This window comes from Sparus aurata, chromosome 3, assembly GCF_900880675.1.
Source record: "Sparus aurata chromosome 3, fSpaAur1.1, whole genome shotgun sequence".
Lineage (NCBI taxonomy): Eukaryota > Metazoa > Chordata > Actinopteri > Spariformes > Sparidae > Sparus > Sparus aurata.
In genome coordinates, this window is record NC_044189.1 from 25,037,630 (window position 1) to 25,052,465 (window position 14,836).

A 14,836-nucleotide genomic window follows, 5' to 3' on the forward strand; every position below is an offset into this window, starting at 1 on the left:
AAACCACTCGATGGTTTTGATGAAGGCCTACAGCATTGTAAGCGTGACACTTTCAAAGAGACCTCGGGACATCTTCAGCTGTGTTTGTGGTGACAAAGTCAGATATATGAAGCCAAAACGTGATCTTTTCCTAAGCCCAACTGAGTGTTTTTTGTGTCTGAACCTAACCAAATCATAAGCACAGCATTGTCACAACATAACATAACCAATACACATATTTATAAAGCAGGATTTATTTGACGGAGTTTAACTTATTTGTAAGTGACTGAGGGACCTGCTCTTGTCATAGTTGTGGTACATTGCTTAGCTACACACAAAAAATATAATAAATGTTACATATTGAATGAGTAGCTAGCATAAGGGATTACAATTTGAAATTCAGTAATTAGTAATCAGTTAGGGCTGTATGCTGTTAATAAGAACAAAATGTGGATAGGCTAGTTTTGTGTTTTACCAGAGGTTTGATGGAGGGTCTCTCTGAGTTTAGAAGACAATGTGGTTTGGTACATTGGCTTAAAAAAGCTGTGGGGAAATGGCTAGCCTCTATAAAAAGAGGGGAAATGCGATGGTAACTTCAAAGTTGTATTGTAAGCCGGCTAGCCAATTGAAGTCTACACAAATTAAGCCAAACCTGCAACCTCACTGTGAGGACAAGACTTCTGGAGTACGCTAACGCTTGGTTATTAGGTTTCTGGTTAGGTTTAGGTTAACATGTTATTATAGAAAATGTGGCATGTTGGTGTGGGTTTTGGAGTTGTTTAAAGGTGCTTGTCAGCACCATGAGCTTAAAAAAAGTAACAAGTAAGATGAGTAATTACTTTTACTGTTCGGTAGGCTAATTAGTGTAGTAATGTAATAACTTTTTAACATGAAATGTGAATGGCATTTGTCAAATTACTTTTCAAACTTATTTACCTGAACTTACTACAGTGACACATCTTTGTCTCTCCAATAGATTAAAAATTGTCACATTGTCGACTCTTTAGTGGAGGTTGATGCCTGATATCTTCACATGTTTTTTGGTCAGTTATTTGATATCAAATATGGTCATAAAGGCATTAATACGATTGTGAGAAGCATCCAAGAGCAGCTGATGGGGTTGCTAGCAACGGTATGCACTGTACTCCTTGAGGCTAACGTTACGTAGCATACTGCTGTTGACAGAAATTCTAAATCTCAGTTCTCATTGAAAAACAGAAAACCTGTATTGACCACGTCTCGCCACTCATCCAGACTCGTTTGAACTCTTCTGCTTTTGCTTTCTTGTCACTGCGACGTATTACTATGGCAAGTTGTTGCACCACGCTAATCTCCGTATTGTTTACTTCCCCATGAGATAATATGTGAAGGATCTGGTGAGAGCCCAGCTTCAGTTAGATGAGCCATGAAGCCAGAGCGCTGAATCCACAACCCCACTGCTGCACAGAGCAGTTTAGGGCAATTGCAGCTTATATCGTTCAGTTTTTCTCATGCGGCTGTAACTATACAGTCATAATGTAATGAGTCAAACAGAAAGATTTCCATATGACTTAATTTGGCATTTTGTTTTTGAAACACACAGTATGACATATTAAAATCCAGGAGCTTCAATTTCAGCTGGATGAAAGAGACTCGCAGCCCCTCACATCTCCTCCTCACTGGCAGTTAATAGGTGATTAAGCCCTGTTGCAGACAGTGGGCCACGGGGAGCCAATTGATCTGACCTCTGACCCCTCGCTCTGATGGAGGGGGTGGCTGGGGGTCAGGCCTGTAAGGGATACCCTCTTTATCCTTCCCCCAGAACGGGGGCTCAAAGCTGGGGGAGGCACCCAGCCAGGATCGGAGGGTCTCTGGGGCCCCCCACCACCAGCATCACATTCATATGGTCAATATGAGCCAAAGAGCAAACACCTTAGTGCTCTGAGACCTCATGATGCTTTGACCTGCGCTGAGTATCTTTCATTTTCCCAAGGGAAACTGAAGATTTGATGCCAACTTATGCATGAGAAAACAAATATAGAAAAAAACATAGTTGCACAATATCCGTCTCCATCGGATCCTAACTCCTCCAGCTCGGAGATGTCTGTCGGTCCTGAAGTGAAGACTGAGCTGATCCTTCTCTCAGTCAAGGACTTGTAGGGGATTTTCAGAGGAGAGGACTGTGTAATGCCACTTCTCTTTGAGGTATCCATTGAAGTCAGCACTATTGCATTAAGCTTACTGGTCTTCCTAAGGGCACCTTTTCATCACACACACGCACACACACACACACACACACACACACACGCACACACACACACACACACACACCCACACACACACACACACACACACACACACACACACACACACACACATCCCTTCCCTCACACTCCCCCTTTTAAGTTGAGGTATTGTCTTTGACAGCATTATAACGGTATCATTCCGCTCCCACTGTGAACAACAAAGACAAGAAACGCCAAATCCTAGAACGCACCAATGCGTGTGCGTGTGTGTGTGTGTGTGCTCTTTAAAGCAATGCTAATGGGCCCTAAGAAGCATTAAAGTGACCCCTACTGTAACAAAAGAGTTAATAATCCGTTTAGAAAACAATCAGATCCCTGGCCATGAGAAAAGCCCCCCGCTAAGTCTTTCTGTAAAGAGGAGGAGGTGGGAATTCACCTTTTTTTTCCAGTCAGCAATCTTGTTGAACATCGCTTGTTTTCATCGCTCTCTCTACGGGGAATGATGGAACTGTATTTAATGGCAGCTCTAAGCCGCAGTCGGTAAGTAAGATGACAAGGCGGCGGAGTTACACAAGCGGGGGCGACCATTTTGAGCAATTCAGACTGACCCCTGCCGGAGGTCAGAGTTTGTTATCAGCTCCATCCACTGTAAATGAGTCCCATTGGACTTCTAAAGGAGCTATTAACAAACAAACACCGGCACGCCCGATAATTGCTAATGATAGGCTCTTTGTCAAGTGTTTCCCCTCTGGGTCAAAATGTTCAAATGTCAAAACAGCGTCCATCTCCAGGAGGGTGGCTGTCAGGTGGCACGGCCGCCCGTATAATAGGTGATATGAGCCATTAGGACTCTGAATGACGTCTCCCGCGCTGTATGTCAAATGTCATGGTGATTAAAAAAGTGTTACAGAGCGATAAAATAAGTAAGAGCTCAGTGGGAAAGATCATAAAACTCTGGCTAGCTGAATGTATTACCTCAGGCGGCCGGGGCTTATCTGTTATGCGTTGAGAGTGATCCATCTGTTTCAGCATCAGGTCACAGCTGAATCTATCACTGCTTATCTTTGCTGTCAAGTGGATGAGGACAGGTTTATTTTCTCTTTATCTCCGCTGCTTGTCCTTCCTTCCCTCCCTCTGCTCACTCCGCAATCTCTGACATCCTGGAAACTGATCACAAAGGCTGCGGAAGACCGTTTATTTAGTAGACGGAAGAAGAAATGTGACAATTAGTCGGATAATTGTGCTTCTTGCGCAATGCGTGTCGCCTCTTATTAAGCGTCAGTGTCGTGGCTTTGTTGGGGCGGCCTGGCGTCTTCTGCTTCGTGTTTTTCAGGAAAACAAACAGTTGTTTTAGGATAATGAGAATAGGAACATGTAGAATTGTTTCACATTATTTTCAGCAGTTCTTTATTCATTAAGATTTGGAGTTTGCATGAATGGCCTGAAGAGCAGCTACAGATTAGTGAGAGACCGATACATCGGCCGGCCGATATTATCGGCCGATTTTCCCGTTTTTTACGTGTATCGGCCGATGCACGCTGCTGCGTTCGCCAATCCGGCATTATTTACAGACAGGCGTCCACAGGCAGCTCCGTGTTGCTGGAGACGCTGCAAGAAATGGCAGAGCAGAAAACCAGTCCAGTGTGGCAGCGTTTCACAGAGCACTGTTCTACCTCACCTGTTTTTAATATTTGTTAAATATTGTTTACTTGTTCTTGTTCTACCTCACCTTTTTTAAATATCAATAAATGTTCCTTTTTTCAAAATTGAGACTCGTAACATTTGTTATCATCATTGTGTAATTTTTATGATGTAACTTGAGGGAGCAAAAGTAGTTTCGGCTCCAAATATCGGCTCAAGAAAATCGGCAGTCCGTATCGGTCATCGGCCCTAAAAAACCCATATCGGTCGATCCCTACTACAGATGCAATCAAAAAGCAATTGTTCATTTACTGATTATTTAACAACAAAAGGAATTACTTGTTACATTACTTTCATTGCACAGACTCTGTAAAATGTGCCTTTAAACACGTTTTCCAACACCTATATATACCCAGAAAATGTGTAGAGGTGTAAAGAAGGTATTAACTGACCGTCAACATTAACATTGTTCCAGGTGACTGCATGTGGCGGCGTTTCAGAGGGTAGTCGGATTGAAGCTGTGGTATTTTTAACACACATCCTCCAACTGTTCTAATACGTGTGATTCATTAAAGGGTCTCTTTGGAGCTTCTCGTGCCGGAAGCCGGTCATTAGTTTAAGTGAGTGGAGTCACTTTATTAAAAATGTTAGCTACTGTTGCTCTGAGTCCCTCACAAAGAAAAAGTCCAGCACCACTAAAAAAAATAATAACCAAATCCTCCTCAGGCTGGTACCGGCTTTATGAGAGAGATGGGGAAGGTCCCATTTTTAACGCCACTTTACAATCTGCTCACTTGTGGCTGATTAAAAAAAGTGATGAATACATTGCTACATAGATTCCCTGTAATTCTACGGATAACGTTAGCAAAAAAGCTATAAGAGACACAACATATAAAAAGCTGTTGTTCACTCCCTCACTGTTCTCTGTGTAAATCAGACTTCTGAGCTGGTTGAGTATACAGTATACTGTGCTGAAGTTCCCTGATGCCACCAACATATCATTACCATAACTACTGTTGTTGAAGATGGGACAGTGTTCCTGTCCCTGTGAGACTTCTTTTTTCTTTAAAAAAAAAAAGCTCTTTAGTAGTTTTTCAGCAGGTTTGGTTGAAACCACACTTACACCATTTACTGTTATACTGTTGGCCACGATAGTCGTAGTATGGAAATGTTTGATTAGCACAGCCCACACACTGTTCCAGAGCCATGTACTGACATTTTGGACACCACTAATAGCACAGCTTTAATTTTTCAGATCTATAACACAAAAAGTTACACTACATTTATGATTTACGGTGGCGGAGAAAAAGAAAAGGTTGAAGTGGATGGTAGGTGTACAAAGTCTAAGATACATCAGTCACACCAGGATCCATGGTTCACATCCAGGTGGCATTAAAGGAGAACTTCGGTCGATTTAAACATGCAGCTTCATTGCTCAAGCTACCCTTGACTTGCCAGTACCGAAGACGCGAACAAATCTGGTCCAACCATTACAGAGCTCCGTGAACGAAGACTTAGCATTGAACGCTAACAGCATGGGGTCAGAACTTTACACTGTGTTTTAAGCGTCTTAACATGCTCCACATCTCACACCAAAAGTTATGCAACATCAGCAGACACCTTAGCACACAGCACTGTAGCGTGTATGACTCAAAATGAATAAAAAAGTAGTTAAAATAGTGTGTTTGTGCAAGGAGCTACTTACCTGTTTGTTGACATCCGTGTGTTCCGGTAGCTAGACCAAACTAGCATATCCATCGAGTGTGCACTTAACAGGCTTAACAGGCTATTGTAAGGCTCATGGCTCATGACAGGCTGTAACATGGATATGAACATAAACTTGAAAATGCTGGATTACATTTCCGTCTCCGCCAGTGAGGGAGTAAGTGCACGCTCGACGGATCGACTAGTTTGGTCTAGCTACCGGAAGACACGGATGTCAACAAACAGGTAAGTAGCTCCTTGCACAAACACACTGTTTTAACTACTTTTTTATTCATTTTGAGTCATACACGCTACAGTGCTGTGTGCTAAGGTGTCTGCTGATGTTGCATAACTTTTGGTGTGAGATGTGGAGCATGTTAAGACGCTTAAAACACAGTGTAAAGTTCTGACCCCATGCTGTTAGCGTTCAATGCTAAGTCTCCGTTCACGGAGCTCTGTAATGGTTGGACCAAATTTGTTCGTGTCTTCGGTACTGGCAAGTCAAGGGTAGCTTGAGCAATGAAGCTGCATGTTTAAATCGACCGAAGTTCTCCTTTAAGTTGGCAAAGTCAACTGGATCATTTCCGTTTTCCTCAGAGTAGCAATTAACAACAACTCTGGAAAAAACATAAGTCAATTGATTCATCTAACAATAAAGCAAGGAATCTCTATCTGTCTATGTAATTCGCACATCTCAAGAACCGCTCAGCTGATCTACTTCACACTTGGCAGAGTTGGCAAACGTCGCTCCGTGCAGCAGAAGCGTCGCTGCATCTCTCTGGCTTCATGGCTGTGCAGACTGAAGCTTGGCTAACACGTGATCTCACGGGGAAGCAACAACTTGCTGTTGTGACGCGTTGCAGTGACAAAAAACAACAATGAAGTTCAGCAAATTACTGGTGTGATCATCCACATTTAAAATCTTGAATATCAAACATGTTTGATGTCATCAGGGCGGGCCCGACGAGTCTGTGAGCAGTTCAGGAGTCTTACGACTGGATCTGCAAACCCCTCACGTTATCACATAATCTGTGCTGAACAGTATGTTTTGAACAGGCAGTGCGCTAAGTTTAGTCTCATGTGAAAGCAGATAGAAATGGTGCCAGGCTGCCAGCCAGACTGGATCAACAGTCAAGCTTCTTTTTCCTCAGAGATTCCGTGCCTGGTCGCAGACAAAATTGCATGGCGGAAGCGTGGTTTATAGGGAAAGAAATCTAAAAGATGACAGGGTCATTATCCTGTAAACATTATTCTGTAACTTTTACTACATGGTGATTCATTAAGGCAAAAATGCTAGTGCTCCGATGCTAGTTTGAGTTTAGGGAAAGAGTTTTTCAGTTTTTGAACCAGTCACGATATTTAACATTTAAGCAGATTTGTTTCTTAGAGAGAGATTGTAGCTTTGGTTATATGTCATAAATGTAACATTTTGGATTTGTGAACATGGACATTTTCTGTTTTTACCTTTAGCTAACACAGTCGTGACATCCAGCCCAGACATCCACACTGATCCTTTTTAGTAAATTTCATTACTATTTCACAAACTGCCATGATATCGAGTTTGGGATTGTTTGCAGAAAACATTGCCCGTGCCGTGTACACATCGTAGGGATTTTTGACAGCGCTGTATGGAGCATGCAGTTACCTCCGTGGTCTATACGGAGCGATTTGGGCACAAAAACTTTGGAGTCACCAGGAAGAGTCACATAACTCCTATTTCCTTTGAGGGTAGCCGCCTCCTCTCACCTCCAGCCTCTACTTAAACACTCCATTACTGTTGAACATTCAAGGCGTCACACGCAGAAGAACTTGGATCTCGCCAGTGGTATCTGTGAATGCCAAATAAGCCAATTATTTAATCATTCTTGCATTACTGCTGCCGTCCCTCCTTTGTTGAAGTGTTAGCAAACAAAAAGAAATGAGCTTTATGATGTTTTTCGGGCCGCCTTCATTTACATCAGTGCAAATTACCCTGGAGGAAATGGCCAGTGCAAGTGGATTGTGGGACTTTATTCGAATGTTTCCTGCGGTAAGTTATTCCTTTGTCTGGGCCCAGCTAATAGCGGGGAATGGGATTCAAATAGAGTCAAGCTGCCTCCTGAGATCCCTCAATCCACCGTCGCCATAAAAAGAGGTCTGAGGCCAGTCTAAATATTTGGTAGTCTTAGCAGGTTCATGTTAAAAGACACACACACACGCACGCACAGCACACACACACACTCACGGTGAATGCACAAGCAGGCCGAGGCTGTGAAGTTGAATGGCATAGCTCAAAGCCTTCCTCCCCCTATCCCTGCCTCTTTCTCTCTCTAAACCGCCAAACCATTCTCCCCCTTTCTCCAGCTCAGAGGAATTCATTAACTGCCTCTCCACAGAGACACTATGGAAATCAGGCAGCTACAAAGGCAGTGAGAGAGGCAGAGAGAGAGGGAGAGGGGAGGGAGGGGTGGCGGCGGTGAATGGGGCTATATTATCCTATTAGATGGTGGATATGTCTCGTTTCCCTCCCCTGTCATGAGAAAAACATTAATTTTAAGTGAGAAACGAGACAGAGGGAGGGGAGAGAGAGAGAGAGGGATGGAGAGAGAGAGGGGAGAGAGAGGGGAGAGAGAGGGAGGAATGGTGAGGGTCTTTAACATTGCTCTTTTATCGAGCTGAAATGGAGAGTCCCCTGGCTCCATTTACCTTGGCAATGAGGATAGAGTCGCTCTCCATGAATGCCATTTAAAATGCCATGGAGATTAAGCATCCTCTCTCCCTCTCTCTCTCTTTCTCTCTGTTTCTCTCTCTCTCTCACACACACACACACACACACACAGAGCAGGAGGAGGAGAAGAAGCGGCAGCAGCAGCAGCAGCGGTGGTGGCAGCGGCGGCGGCGGTGCTCGTCATAATATGTGTTTAGGAAAACAGCTTTGAGATTCATGAGTAAAGCCCTTTAGGTGCCAGCGCTGAGGAGGGAAGAGAAGGGAGAAAGAGACAGAGAGGACCATCACTTAGCCAGAGTGGGCTTTAAGCACTGTAATTAAATCATTAGATCCTCCCTCCCCTCCCCTCCCCTCCCCTCCCTCCCTACACCACCACCACCCCTTCCCCTCCTCTCCTCTCCTCTCCTCTCTCCTCTCTTCCTCTCTCCCTCTCTCTCTCTCTCTCTCTCAGCTCAGCCAAGCTCATCAGGGGCTCCAGTGTGAAATGATGAATCTGTATTTATGGGGAGTAATTACACAGCTAACCTCTGAGGGAACCCAGGAGGGCCACAGGGCCGCTGAGCAGGGCGCTGGGTGCTCAACCTCATTAGCACTGCCCGAATGTGCATGTGTGTGCGTGACCGAGTGCGTGTGTGCGTGTGTGTGTGTGTGTGTCTGTGTGTGTTCAAAGGAGGAGATTGAAACAGAGCTGCTGTCGATGAGGAAACATCAATCACTATTCATGCCATTTTTAAGCTTTGCCACATTCATTTGTGTGTGTGTGTGTGAGATTTCCTTGCATCCCATATCTCACACTGCTCTCTGTGCATCCTCTGCAGCAGCCACTGGCTCTCTTTCTACCTGCGACCGGGCAGAGTACAGTAGTCCATTCTTCTCCTGCAAACATCTGTCATTTCCCAGCCCACAGCTCCTGCGTGCCCCATATCTCTGCTATCTCTTATCCCCCGTCCATCTCTGTCATTACCCCCAGCCCCTTCTTTATCTATCCGCTCTGAAAATATGCTCCACTGACTTCCGTCGATAATCGCCGACATTCCTCTCGGATGTGGCCGAGCATATCGATGCCTCCCGGCCCATCTGCTGGCCAGAATGTCCCGGCATACCCTGCGGATCCACTGTCGAGGCATGGAGGAGAAATGACACCTTAAATGATAGATTGCAAATGTTGATTTAATTATTATCATTATTATTATTATCATATTATTATTCTCATTATTATTATTATTCTCATTATTATTCTAATTATTATTATTACTATTATTATTATTATTATTATTATTATTAATAATATTATTGTTATTATTATTTGTAGTAGTATTGTTATTATTATTATTATTATTATTCGTTTATCTTTTAATTAAAGTGTATAAAACACGCGGATATACAGGGGCACAGTGAGGTGGTGCATTTGTTAAATAAAGTCACACCGACACGAGCACACTTGCACACACTTCACAGGTTTCCTTTTCTACACACACTGAAGACTGCAGAAATTAGATCACACACACCAACACACACACAAACACACGCACACACACACACACACACACACACACACACACACACACACACGACCTGGGCTAACCAATGCACTAATCGCCTGCCCCGGGCATAGGAGGAGCTTGGTGCTTAAGTAGGCTGCCAATCAGTCAGTCAGCTCCACATCCAGAAGCTCCTGCGGCCAGACGCACGCATCACTCCGCACTCGAGGTGCCAAACTGCGGCTGTGATACAACTCCGGGTCGGTGGAAGTGGAGAAGCTTGACAGTTTCTTAAGAGGGGGACTCTGGTGATTTAGACACCCCCTTCATCATCCTTTTCTTCTTCTCTCTTTGGATTCCTACTTTCTCTTTTTTTTTTTTTTTTTCTCCTGCCTCCTCTTGCTGCTGTGTGTCTCTGACTTTGAGAGAGATTTACTGTACGCGCTCTCCGGACATGGCTTTCCCTCAGCTGGGGTACCCCCAGTTCCTCAGTGCCTCCCATGAGGTGTATGGGGGCGAACGCCCGGCCTCTGCCCGGGAAGGAGGCACCGAGGGCGGCGTGAGCTCGTCGGCCACCGCCGCGGCTGTCGGCTCCATGCTGGGGATGTACGGGAGCCCATGGGCGGCTCACAACTACAGTGCCTTTCTGCCGTACAGCGGAGCCACAGACCTCGCCCTCATATCCCAGATGGTGAGAGTTGATACTTGTTCACTAAAGACTGATCGGCTCAGGTGTTACTGATAACACTCATTGATTCCTGTCGGACCGAGTGCGCGCTTGTTTAACGCAAACTGACGCGCAATCATCCATCAGCGTGAAGTGATTCATATAAAAAGAGACCGATCATTGTTTTTCTGGTAGCTATATTTTTGGCTTGACAATGATTCGAAATAATAATAATACTTAAGTTTGTATTTTTAAATGATTAATTTATTTGAAAATGCGTTCTGTGTGGCAAATAATGACTCGCAAACAGGCGACACATGCGTTATCTTTAATGTTAAAATTAAACTTTGCACAGATTGTGTGTGTGTGTGTGTGTGTGTGTGTGCGTGTGTGTGTGTAAAATCACAGACATTTTAGATATAATCCTAAGACTAGCATATTTGGTTTAGGGAAAAAAATAAAAATTATTAATGATTAAAACACCGTTAATAGTTAATAATGTAAGCAGGCCTAATTAATAGCCTACTGTGATGTCAAATTGTTTAAGGAACCCTGTGGAAATTGATTTAATTTTCCCGATCCGGTCGATTGTTTAATCGAAACAAAAACTGAAATATTTAAATATCTTAATATTCAAAAAGACGACCATTAAATTAGCATGTTCGTTACGGGCTGTTTCCTGATTTGGGATGTGGCTAATTCCTGATTTCCTAATTAATCGCCTATTTGGTATCAAATAAACAGCCGAACTGAGAAGTTTGAAACTTTTTTGCTGCACCGGTAACAATCCAGATGTTGTTTTTTCTCTGAACTTGAAGAGGAAATCCTCCTTGCTCAACAAGTTGCCACCTCTGTCTCTCTCTCTTCAGGGCTCGCAGTATGAGCTGAAAGACAGCCCGGGCTCCCACCCGGCCTCTCTACCTGTCCACGCCGCCCAAGGCTTCTACCCGTACGGCCAGTATCCGTACGGGGACCCGTCGAGGGCCAAGACGGCCACCCGGGAGACCACCAGCACCCTGAAGGCCTGGCTGCAGGAACACCAGAAGAACCCTTACCCCACTAAAGGAGAGAAGATCATGCTCGCTATCATCACCCGGATGACACTCACACAGGTGGGTAGTGTGGCCCCAGCGGCTCCAGGCTCCGTACAGAGGAATTATAATTGATCGTCTGATTGTTTTTTTAAAAGTTCTGTCAGACTTATCACCTCCTCTGAGATCAACCGTTCATTAATCTACTTGTTACATTACTTAATATGATAATCCATCCCCCACTTGTGTGACTGATACTTAAATAAAGTCACACTCCACCCCGAGAGAGAAAAGCCTCAAGATATGTTTAATCTCGGAGCTCGTTTAAAGATAACGAGGAATTATAGCGGAGAATAATGAAGGTTTTTGCATTTTTAATTTCCACTTAGCAGTCACCTATTGCGAAACGAACAATATTTAATTCTGATTTCTAATGCGTAAAAATGTGTGTTTCGTTCTCCAGGTGTCGACGTGGTTCGCGAACGCCCGCAGACGCCTGAAGAAGGAGAACAAGGTAACCTGGGGCCGCAGCGCCGAGGACCGGGACGGCCGCATCTTCAGCAGCGACAACGAGGACGAGCACGGCAAGAACGGCAGCGATGACGAAGACGAAGAGGAGGAAATTGATTTGGAAACTGTCGATATCGAGAGGCCCGAGGAGCAGCGGCAGCAGCAGCGAGCAGGGGAGCAGCAGCTCTCCGCGAAGGGAGAGGGAGGAGAGGCGGACGTGGCCGCCAGAGAGCAGGCCTCGGAGCCTCGCAGCTCGGACAGCAGCAGGACGCTTTCAGTGGAGGGCCTGAGAGGAGTGGAGGCGGCTATTTCTCAGAATAGATCGCCTGTTGTCAAACTCGCAGTGGATCATTCTCCCAGCAGACAGGAGTGCCAGAGACCGCAGCAGAGCAAACCCAAAATCTGGTCCCTGGCTGAGACCGCCACGGCCCCGGACAGCACGCACAAACCTTCTCCCGCGGCCTATGCGCACCACCCGGCTTTGGCCTCCGCCGGCCACCCGGCCTTACTCCCGGGTCATGGGATATATACATGCCAGATTGGCAAACTGCACAACTGGGCCAACGCGGCTTTTCTGAATGCCAACTCTATTTTGAACATGAGATCGCTCCTCGGAGGGGCGCCGGCCGGACACCTGCCTCTCCATGGCGCAGTACCGGTTGCGCGTCACGACGCGCGGCCCATGGCCGCGGGCCCTGGAACTTCGGGCACAGAGGATGACAGTGATGTGGAGTCGTCGGGAAGCCTCAGTCCGAAAAGAGATGGTACGGACTACAAGACTCCTTTTAATTAATTCGTTAACTGAGCAGGCCTCGGTGTGAGGCGCCTGTGACGCAATAAAATATCCAAAAAATTTAATTACCCCCGGATAATACGAGCAGAATTTATGCGTTACATTTTATAGATAATTAAAACCAACACATTTTTATTTATTTGGCTTTATTTCCCCCCCCCCCCCCCCCTTTTATTTACAGACGAAGAGAGCGACCACAGGCCCGATTCCCTGAAGTCCCCGTTCCAGCTGATCACTGACAGGTAACCTCATGCATTCCAAATCAATTCGCCATTCTGACATTATCAACCTCAATTTCTCTCCACCCGTCTTCCCGCTAAATGAACCTTAAAGCAGAGGTAAACACTGCTCCACCTGACTGGGCAGGAAGGCAGAACCTCGGCACATAAATCATATGATTGAGTCTCCACTTTAACGCCTCGTCAGGCAGAGCTCTAATATATCCTGCGGGGGCCCCCCAACTACGCTGAGTTATCGCCACCTGTGTCATTTAAATAATCTGCCGCCGTTTCTTCACGCCCCCTCGGTGAATGCAGCTAATGTTTGTCAAAGGAAACGCTGATAGCAACATCAGGAATGTAGTGGAGGGTGAAAAGACATAAAACAATTTACCTATAGTGGCTTTTAATTTGCATAAATAGAGTTTCACATTGTTTTAGATGATCTGGTAAATAATTTAAGGATTCGCAGACCTGATTTTTTTTTATTTCTTTGTTTATAACACAGACCTGATGATACAGTATGCACACATATTTCCCCTCCCCCCAGTCTTTGAGGACATGCATCTTACTTTTGCACTTACTTCACCTTTGACCTTCCTTTTGTTTTTCTCACAGACCTCACCATGGAACAGCACCACAGCGAGTTCTGACAACAAAATCCTGAGAAGACAAAGCAAAAAGAAATCAGAAAAAAACAAACAAACAAACAAAAAAACAACAAAAAACAACAACAACGAAAGAATGAAAAAAGAAAGGAATAATTTTATTTAATGGAGAACAGTTTAATGGAGGATATTTTTGGACGGGGCTGACCCGTCATAGTATTACTGTTTTAGCTTCTACATGCAAAAGAGATGGTTGTTTTTGTCACAGATTTGCTCGTATCTCTCTTTATATGTCCTCTGTTGTTTTTTTTCTCTTCGCCTATTTCTGTTGTGAATGGAACCTTGAAAATTGTAAATACAGGATATGAATTTGTCTTTAAAGAATATATTTTTTGGGAACTAAATAAATGTCATTATAGTCATTTATTATTGGAGACTTCTTCCTTGCAGAATTGGTTCGAGCTTTGTCAGACATTTGGAGAAAATCAGAGGGGGAACGGGGGCTGACGTAAACTTCCTAAAGCCAGTGCCCAACTTTTGTATTTTTATAAAGTGTATATTTCCTTTTTTTTGCATCGATTTTTCTAATTTAATTCAGAGTGTATCATTTTATCTGACAGAACAGTTTCATTAGAAATTCAGTTTTATTTGTCCTCCTCTCGAGTGTGAAGTCTCAGACTGGATCAGGTATTTTAAAAGAAAATCATGTATTCATCCTGTCTGAACATACATACAGTAGGCCTACAGATACAAAATCTTATTTCCACTTGTTTAATTATGATCCCAGTGTCCCCACCTTTTAATTGACCCCTTTGCCACTGTGCCTGTTTGTCTCACACTCTCCATGCCAGCTAAACCACGCTGGTCAGCCCTTTTTAGCAAAGAAAAGTCTCGCCCTTATTGAAATCTGCACTCTCACCAAAACTCCGAGACTTCTGCCAGCGCCTTGGAAGCCACTGCAAACGCTGCGGAAATTGAAATTGAAGATTTCCAGGACCTTATGAACCTGCGCCTGTGCTTTCAGCCCGGGCCTCCTTGCTTTAATGTTGGATTATACCCCCTCAGTGCCACCACTGCCGCCTCTGAAATATGGATCAGACGGCAGGAAAGGCCAGCAGCCAGTATGGGGGCAGCAGCTCAGGGGGAGGTGGATGGGAGGGGAGTGTGTGTGTGTGTGTGTGTGTGTGTGTGTGTGTGTCACTCTGAGCCATCCTTGACGTTCACAGGCCCAGAGACGGGGTACAGAGAGAGAGGGGATGGTGGGGGGTCTCA

The 14,836-nt window shown here is 44.8% G+C and overlaps 1 protein-coding gene across 1 annotated transcript; it reads left to right on the plus strand.

The window, feature by feature from the left end:
* The first annotated feature begins 9,902 nt into the window (after positions 1 to 9,902).
* Positions 9,903 to 13,986, plus strand: irx1b (iroquois homeobox 1b). The gene is made up of 5 exons (XM_030411294.1): positions 9,903 to 10,428; positions 11,274 to 11,516; positions 11,899 to 12,709; positions 12,920 to 12,980; positions 13,575 to 13,986. Exons 1-5 carry the CDS (start codon positions 10,192 to 10,194, stop codon positions 13,621 to 13,623), a joined length of 1,401 nt encoding a protein of 466 aa, XP_030267154.1. The 5' UTR covers positions 9,903 to 10,191; the 3' UTR covers positions 13,624 to 13,986.
* Positions 13,987 to 14,836: the final 850 nt, after the last annotated feature.